General features: G+C 40.2%; 1 protein-coding gene across 2 annotated transcripts in view; it reads right to left on the bottom strand.

The window, feature by feature from the left end:
• Positions 1-10,000, bottom strand: part of LOC138022200 (prolyl 3-hydroxylase 1-like) — a 29,102-nt gene that overhangs the window by 14,489 nt on the left and 4,613 nt on the right. For both annotated transcript variants that reach the window (XM_068869234.1, XM_068869235.1), the window contains exons 3-5: positions 3,744-3,880; positions 785-937; positions 45-164 (exon numbers count right to left, since the gene is read on the bottom strand). In XM_068869234.1, the coding sequence (XP_068725335.1) occupies positions 45-164; positions 785-937; positions 3,744-3,880 (410 nt within the window). The remainder of the gene's footprint in view (positions 1-44; positions 165-784; positions 938-3,743; positions 3,881-10,000) is intronic.

Raw genomic sequence — 10,000 nt, 5'->3', positions numbered from 1 at the left:
TGATATTGTCTTCAACTGGTCGAGAAGCTTCATCGGTTCTGTACCTTGTATCTTTCAAAATTAATCACATCTTGTGGATTTTCAACTGGGGATTCTTCCTTCAGTGGTCCCAGGCCCCACAGTTTTTCCACACTGTATGCATTCTCTTCCTCCTGCACCAAATCCTTACAGAGGAGAAACAAAGGAAAATTATCATAAAATGTTAATATTACAGCTTTTTGAAAAGACCCAAACACAGTAATTTGACACAAATTAGTAAGGAGTAAGGGTGGCCCCTGTCGTAAGGCTTGTGCCTCCCACCTCTGGGAACCCGAGATTGCATCCTTAATTCACATGTGGGCTGAGTTTCAGTTGATCTCAATCTTACTGACTCCAAGGGTTTCCCTCTCGGGCACTCTGGTTTTCCTCCCTCAGCAAAATCAACTCCAAGCTTATTCCACCTGGCTGAGGTGCTGTGCTCCGAGGTCATCCATGGGTTGTGTTCAGGGGTTGAGCTCCTAGCCGGCTGCACAGCTCCTTCAGCCCGACCTTGTTGAGCTGCGCCTGTAACAATTCAGTCTCTGACTGCAAGACAGGGCGATAAGCAAGCCAATAAAGCCACTAAAGAGAAGTACAATTCCCTCTAACCAGGAATATAGCCTAATTGAACATTGTACAGCTCACCTCTAAACCAAAGTTCACTTACACTGTCCCACACATGTTCCTTGACATAGTTATATAATTAACCAACATACTGTAGGTCTTGGTTCACGCCCTTTGGCAAAAGTAGAAGAGTTTTTCTCACCTCAATATTCACTTTCTGTTTGATGGGTTCATCATCAATTCCATCATGGAACCATTCGTCACTATCATCAAAATCAGCCTCCGCCATGTAAACAGTAGCCATTTGCAACAGCTTACTTTCTATTGTTGTCTCTTTGTAATACCTTATAGCTGCCTAAATATAAGATACACAAGAACAACAAACTTGCAGTCAAAATGAGATCACCACCTTACCCTCCCTCCCTTCCTTGTAGTTCCTCTTAACAAAAATTAACTATATTATCAATACCATCTCAAATCAAAAGACAGCTCTTACATGTAAGTCTGAGTGATTATGATGGATAAAATACTATGCTTTCCAGGTACAGAATGAAATTGTTACATTAACAATGTTGAGCATAATTTAAAATGCCAAATCCATAATAAATAATTTATAAGTAATAATAATATTATTACAGCATGGGTTGCTTATGTAATATCTCGATATAATATGGTTGCAAAGGTCATGTTCCAAAAGCATATTGAAACAGATTGAAATTTGAAAAAAAAACACACTCTCTGATAAAAATACATGCCTAACATTTAGGGTGGGGCACTTGACCTGGCCCCAGTAAACTGACCATTCAAAGGGTGGATAGCACTATCCACTGGATAACTCAATTGATTTCTCTAGCATTATCTGCTGGATAGTGATTTATCCCGTAGATAGCATTAACCACCTTTTCAACAACTGTCCGACCAGGTTTGATCATAACTCAATTTTAATGGCAATAACCAAATTTGTGAGATAGATCTTCATGCATTCACACACGGCAATACCAATTTCACTAATTCAAAGGGGGATTTTGAGCCTGGTGGTGGACAAAAGACTGACCCCCAGTCCATGGAGTCATGGACTACCCCTGATGGACCACCCAAATGGACTAACTCTTAAAAACACCATTTTGAATGAGTACTATTGAAAGAACTGAATTGATTATATACAACTATATACACCCATGAAACTACATGTAAATCCATGAATTGTACCAGTTTCACCTCACTTACATGAAGTAATCAGCCATCACAATTACAATTATTGAAAGCTAACCTTTTTAAAATGGGTTTTAAGACTTAAATACTGTACTGTTGATCAATGCCATGTAAAATGGGTGTCTAGGCTTAGGTAAGCACTATTTGACACGCTGTTTACATAAAGATAAACAGTACTCATGAATTTGAAATAGCATTTTTAGGGTTACCGTAGTCCATCGGTAGTCCATGGACTGGGGGTCAGTGTTTTGTCCACCATTGTTTTGAGTGGACATTGATGCTTTCAACCCTTTTTTTCTCTGAGCCAGGCACCAACTGACGAGTAAAATATTATTGACCGGTCAAGTTACTCACTGAGTAACATCCACAGGTGCCACTTTTCGATGGTGCAAAAGGGTTGACTCAGCTATACCTAAATTTATTAGGACAAGGCTGCTCTAAAATGTGAATAATTTTTGTACCCAACAATTTAAAGTTCACACAAGACTACTTATTAACTGTTGTTTGAGTCCCCAGTCTGAATCCTGGCCTAGTTAAATCCCTCTTGAAAGAAGCCAAAAACACCAAATAGCGCACCGTTATTTTGAACGGAACTTGGTAACCCGGCTGGCTGGTCAGACTTGGCAGCCAGGTTAGGGTTAGCGCTTGTTCACTTTTGCTTTGTTCCATGTAACTTGAAAATGCCATCATGTTCAGCTCCATATTGCAAAAGACAACATTTCATAATTTACCTGTAAAGAAGCCAGACTTGATAAAGAAGTGGCTGCACAAACTCCATCGTGACAACGTTCTTGCCAAAGAAATTAGAAAATGTGTATGTTTGAGGTGATAGTTTCACAGATAAAAGTTTTCAGAAGGAATACCTATACCGGTTTTTGGGTGGAGAACAATTGCAATAATGAAAGCCCACTATCGCAGTTCCTAAGACCGCTTAATTTAAGCACACAATCGAAAGCTCTGTCTTTCTCTTTGGTCAATGCAAGCAATCCCTGGGCATTTCACCAACATAAAGAATGACAATCAAAATGGAGACACATTTAGTTTAAAATACGAATTTACAAAACGCAAAACAATACACGGCACAAGGATCTAGTCTTAAATCAAAGGAAACAGTTGAAATAATTCTGGATACCCTTCATCTTTTCTTCCTTGTTTGCGACAACAAGTACATTCTTTATCGGTCTGCATGACCTGACATTCCTTGCAAGTGCACCAAAATGTTCTTTCATGCCACTCATTCATTTCTTCACCTTTGCTGTCATCATCCTCGGGGTTAAAGACATGTTCCGGTTCAAATCGGTGCGGTTCCAGTGCCGCCATTACCAGCGAAGAGAATGTAACTTGACTAGGACTGAATGACGTCACGGAAAAGCCGACTGGGCTACCAAGTTTGGCTCAAAATGGCGGTGCTCAATGTCATGTTTTGGTTCTTTCAAAGGGGATTTACACTGTATGTGGGCCAGAATTTAGATTGGAAGCTCAAACATTGGTGAGTACATGTAACTCAACTCAATGTGATCTTTTAATTGGCGGTTACAAAATATAATGCAATTTTAGAGCATCCTTGTCCTTTAAGGCAAAATCCTTTGGAGATTAGAGAACAGAACTTGTTCCAGGAAATGGCACATGAAATAATTCTGACAAAATACTTCTTTGAGTAAAGTACATGTACTAGGTGGCGCTTTTAAAAATACCATAATACTCTTTGCAATTGTTTGTCTCCCCAAATTTTGCATAAGCATTCTTTTTTTTTCCTCTTGGGACCATTGTAAGTCTCAAGAGAAACTGGAAACAATGCTAATGCAAAATTTCGGGGGACAAACAAAGAGTATTATGGTATTTTCTGAAGTGGCCTATTGCTGTCAATACTTATTGAAACCACTAAACCAAAAGTAATCGTAGTGAACAGAAGAAAGAAAAAATAATAATAATAATATGACTACTAACACCTTTCGCGCTGTTATTTTGATGCTGTCATGCCCCAATGCATATTTGTAGAATCTCAGATTGTCAATCATCGTATCTTCATCAGGATCAAACAGCAGATAAGATGCAGCACAACCAGCAGCTTCCCAATGTTTCTCCACTAATACATATAATGCAAAAATATGCAGTGCAGATTAGCAATTCGTGAGAAAAATACATCTGTGTATCATTGTCTGACCATGCAGTACCATACGTGAAAGCCATGTCTTTATAGGACCAGAGCCTGGCGATTTCCCATAATGTCGCAATTGCCAACTCCTGGCTACTTTCTGACTGACCCTGTTTGCGTTTTCACAAGTCCATTTCCTACCAACGTATATGATTTAAAATTGTAAATGGTTCGAACACAGTGTCATATCATAATTGAGTAAAGAACAATCGTCCGAGTGAGAATAGTCCTGACAAGGACTGTTTGAGATGACATTGAGTGACATTTTGACAACCCCAGCAGAAGTCATCTTCAGAGTCAGGTGATTTGTGAAGCATCACTAGATACTATAAAAACTCCAGCTGTAGATGTCATTGGTCAACGTATTTGTGATGTTATTAGTCGACTGTCAGTTGAGACTAGATGTAATTGGCTATGAAGACTAACAGTGATTTACCAAGCAATAATTATTTGAAGACTGGTAGCAAGCCCTGAAGACTTGAAGATTGCTTTTAAGTGCACTTTACGACTACTATCAATCCCTTTGAACAGTGTGAGGATTTTTTACATCCATGAGCTTGTGAACAAAATTAATGTTGCTTAGTACATTTAATCATCCTTGTCATTTTATCCAAGGTGTTTATCTGTTTTAATTGCCTCTATAAACCTAGCCAAATTTTTTGCCCAACAAAACATCATCAATCTGCCTTTGAATGACAGAGATATACTCCATGATTGACATCACATCAAAGCAAATTGAGTTGAGCCCTGAGTTGCTCAATCCATCACAGTAATGTCTGGATGATTGTGTTCCCTCTTCTGTGTTGTCTTGATGCTCCTATCCCACCAAATCCCCACATTCTCACCTCATCTCAAACCTCCTTGCATTGTACCACACATAAGCACATTTCACACCATACTCCTGACAAAGCTCCCTGTATATCCTCAACCCCATCCAATCATGCCTTCTCCGGTGCTCCCTCCCTTCCAGTTGCCACATGCCCAACCAACTCCACCTCTTTGCCACACACCCTACACTTTAAATCTACATCCTCCTTCTCAATCATAGACTAGAAACCCTTGTTCACAAAGCCTCCTCCTGTGCAGCAAAAACAAAGCCCTCAGTGCTCTTCCCCAAATACCCAGCTCTAAGCCACTCTCACCTCTCATCAGCCACTTACTTCACAGACGTCCCTCATAAACTTCCCATGCAACTTCTTTTCCCGAAACATCCCCTTCCTTGCCTTCTCCACCTGCCTCTTGTACTAGTTCTTCATTTCTCCCACCAGCAACATCTCTCCAACAACCACTCATCACTCACCTTAACATATCCAAACAGACCAAGTTCCTCCTCCTTTACACAATCAAACACACTGATCAATCCCCTCCTGCCATCCTTCCTCGTTACACTCCCCTTCTTGTGGAAGGCATGAAACATCATCAACATGTTCCTTGTCTTCACATCTGTTGACAGGTCTCACTTCCCACCAATCCAAAATCCTGGCACTGTACCTCACCACACCTACAGCCCATACATTTATCACCCTCATCAAATTCCCACTGTACAAATTCAACCTTACCACCAGTTTCACCACCTCCTTGGCCTTCTCCTTCATCCCCTTCTGCAAATAAATCTGCACCCTCCAACACACCCTAGTACTTATTGGTACCCATTCTTGTCACCCTCACCCATCACCTGTCCGTCTGGCATCCCTTCAAAATGAACTTTCACCCACAGCTTCAACACCAACACAGCACACTTGTCCAGCCCACCTCTATATCCCTATGTCAAGTGAAAAAACCCACACAACATTGAGCAAACTCTCCAGCTCCTCCTTAGACCTTCCATACAGCTTCAAATCGTCCATGAATGACAAATGGTTGATCAACCTCTCATCCTTCCAAGCATGAACCCAATGTTCTCTAATTTCAACAACATGGTGAGAGGGACCATTGCAAGAACAAACAATTTAGAGAAAAGGAGTTGCCCCAGAATATTTCATGTTTGATTCGGATGTAACCAAACACTCCCCCATTCAACGTCAACACAGTTTTCCAATTGCTCATACCACCACACAACAAACCCTTTACGTTGTCAGCCATCTTCACCGTTTCCAACATTTCAACAATCCACGAATGCAGCACTATATCAAAGACCTTCCAAAAATCTATCCTCTCCATCACACACCTTTTCTTTAGCCAAGCCTCCCTTAACCCTTTAACTCCCAGTGGCCACTTATAAGGGTTAACACCGCGACCTCTTTCTACATCCATTCTGCTCATCCTGAAACTATGCACCTATTACCCTGCAAAATTCAATGTCCATACAGCTTCTCGGCCAAGATCCCAGTGAGAAGCTTTCACATCAACTGCAAACACGCAATCATTGGTCTGTAGTTGCTAGCCACTGTTCCTTTGGCAAGATCCTTCTGTATCAACACCGTCCTCCCCTTTACCAGCCACCTCTCTGTTCACTTTCCTCCTATCCAGAGCCTTCAAATCACTCCTCAGTACCAAAGATTGCTCTTATATTCTGAAGTATCTTTATCTCCTCATTCCTGGCCACTCTAAAACCATCATCATCGAGAAACGTAACCAACTACTGTACTCTACAACCACTTTGACCACTTCATTGATGCCGCCCATCTTCCCCTCACCACCCTGTCCTTCAGCCCTCTCCCCCTTTTTCCGTAACCACCTTAACCCCTCTGTCGATACCCTCAAACACCATCTTTTCCTTCTTTCCATCACCACCTTTAGCAACCTCAAAATCTACCTCACTCTCAGACTCATCTCCTTAACCCACAGCATCTGACTGAGTAACCACATTGTCCGTACCAGACTCACATCCCTCCTCACTTTCAGAATCAAATCCCATGAACTCTTGCTCATCATCAGTTTCTCCAAACAAACATTCCACTTGGCTTCACTGAGCACCATCTTCTCCTGATTTGCACCATCCTACTTTCTGATTCTCATCCCTTACCATCTTCTCAATCTCACCCCTATCCATCTTATTCAATGGATTGTTGAGCTTGATGCACTTCAACTGTGAGATCACACTGGGTTCTTCACACACACTCAAATCTTCCTCATCCCACAAAGACTTACCTCCTTGATATAACCTCCTGTATTCTTCCCACCACTCCTGACAAACACTATCACAACACCTTCCTCTCCTCATGCGTCCTGTTACACCTGTTCAGCATTTCTATCTTTCTCTGTCAAACTTTCAGAGCCATTGGTCCCTTCCTCCCCTCTACGATCAAAACTTGGACACTGGCCTGATGCCTGACATACCGTATTTACCCGTGTATAAGTCGATCCCATGTATAAGTCGACCCCCCATTTTTGATGGCAAAAAACGCAATTTCTTAATTTCTTTGTTAAATGTTCATGGGACACTAATCTTGTATTCTTTGATTTCTGGAAATGTGGATACACAAAAAAATCGGGGCCTCAAGTGCTTAATAGTTTCGTTGTTCAACAGCTGTTGTATATGCGGGCATTTTGTCATTGAGTTTCGAAAACATTCTCAGAAAATCGAACATGTAAACCTCCAACTCACCTGTTTCGTTGTTCAAGGATAAAGGGCTTTAGAGGATAAGCACAATGCAACATCACAGAAGCAGAAGTCAATCTTTGAAAATAACTTGCGAATGACGATGCGAAAATGTGCAAGGTTTTATTGGTCCTTGATTTATAATTTCTCAAATGACAAACAAAACAAAACTCATAAACCAAACAATAAGAAGTTTGCAAAAGCATTTAAATCTGCCAGGTTTGTATAAAGAATAAAAAACATTCATTACCAACCAACATTTTCACGCAACGCGAGTGACGATGCTTGCACGCAAACACGAGGTATTGCGCCAGGTTACTAAGCCATTGAACGATCGTGTTTTATTCGAAGAAACAGAAATGACTTTTAGAGCTTTCCGCCTTTGGAAAACGAAAATTTCCAGTGTCTATTTCATATTTGTGCTTGTGAAAATCTTCAACATTTAGAGTTGGACAAATCCTTTTTCATTTCAACTGGAATTGCTTACATTCGTATTGAAGTCTTTTGTCATTCATTTTGAAGTCTTTTACGTCGGCTTTTGTCCACTGCCTTCGTTATGCCCAAGACAACGTTAACATTATTATGTTAATTTTGAATAAATTACTTAGCTGGAACTTGGCTCAAAATCTTTGACCCGTGTATAAGTCGAGTGCAATTTTTGGAGCTTCTTTTGAGGCCATAAAAGGTCGACTTATACACGGGTAAATACGGTAGCTTTTAAAAAGCTCTATGTTCCCTTGTCAGCGGGACATTACTAAACCACGAAAAAACTGAAACACCATGTATGGCCCCACCATACATTGAATACTAACCAACAAAGGTTGGATATAATAATAATAACTGTTACAATAATTTGTATAGCGCAAATTCCATACAATGTTCAAATGCGCTTCACAATAAAATAACACAGTCCAAAAATTGGATACAATAATGAATACATGTCCGAATATTAAAATAAAATAAAGTAAAATAAAATAAAATACTGCATACAAATACTAAATTTACTATGATATCGCACTCAGGTTATGATAAAAATGCTAATCGAAAAAGGTGAGCTTTTAACTTTGATTTAAAAATATCCAATGACCTGGAGTCTCTAACTTTGAATGGTAATGCATTCCAGAGTTTTGGTGCTGTGCAAGTAAACGACCTGTCACCAAGTGTCACTTTAGATTTAAAGCTGGGTTGCTTATTTATAAGCAAGAGAGTGTCACAAGAACTTCTCAGGTGATAGCATGACTGAGGCTTCAGAGAAATCAATGAATCCAAATACGTAGGAGCTGTGCCATGCAAGATCTTAAAAGTTAACAGAAGAATCTTGAATACAATTCTAGACTGAATCATTCGGTAACCAGTGCAACTTGATTAGGAGAGGTGTTATGTGACAATATCGACCCTCAGCAAATATAAGTCTAGCACAGGCATTCTGCACACGTTGTAATTTGATCAATGAGCAATTTGGCAGACCATACAATAAACTGTTACAATAGTCCAGACGACTAGATATGAAAGCATGAACGAGTGACTCTGTTGACTTATTGGAGAGATACTTCCAGATCCGACGAATGTTATACAAATAGAAGAATGATGACTTACAAGTTTTTAATTAGAAATATGATCCTTCATAGAGATATTGGCATCTAACCACGAGCCAAGGTTCCTAGCGACAGGCACAGGGTAAATGTTGGTATTATGTACGCGAATATGAGTGATAACTACCTTATCAAGCTGTTGCGGTGTACCGATGATAAGAAATTCAGTTTTTTCGTCATTTAGTTTAAGATCATGCAGCATCCAAGCACGAATGTCATCAATGCAGCTTCCCAGTAACTCCGCAGCATTAAGTTGATCAAGACTGTCGTTTGGGCAGAATGAGATGTATACCTGCATGTCATCCACATAGCAATGCACCGTAGGAAAATGATGTTTGATAATCTCGAAGAGTTTACTCGAATACAGAGTAAATAATAACGGGCCCAAGCAAGAACCTTGAGGGACACCACATTGAAGCTCGAATTCTGCAGAGAGGGTCTCATTAATGGCTATTTGCTGAGACCTTCAAGAGAGGTAAGACGAAAACCAGGAGAAAACTTTTCCATTAACACCAAATGTGAACTGAAGTCGATGCAGTAAAGTGTCGTGATCAACAGTGTCAAAAGCCGCACTTAAGTTGAGGAGAAGAAGCAGTGTGACGCGTTGATCATTCATGTTAAGGAGGATGTCATTAGTAACTTTGAGAAGTGCAGTTTCTGTACTGATTAGGCCGGTAAGCTGATAGCAAAATAGGAGCTAGACTAAATATCATTTTAGGTGGCCTAAAATGTTATTGCTCCTAATTCATTGAGATTAAGATTAGGATTCAGATTAAGATTGACATTTAGGAGCAACAGCGTTTTAGGCCTAGTTAGGCTTAAAACGATATTTAATCTCAAATCCAACCTTCACTGGCCAGTTAGTATTCAATGTATGGTGGGGTCATACATGGTGTTTTGGAGTTTCATTTCAGTGCT

The sequence above is a fragment of the Montipora capricornis genome, chromosome 10, assembly GCF_036669925.1.
Source record: "Montipora capricornis isolate CH-2021 chromosome 10, ASM3666992v2, whole genome shotgun sequence".
Classification (NCBI taxonomy): domain Eukaryota; kingdom Metazoa; phylum Cnidaria; class Anthozoa; order Scleractinia; family Acroporidae; genus Montipora; species Montipora capricornis.
This window is presented reverse-complemented; position numbering and strand designations above follow the sequence as displayed.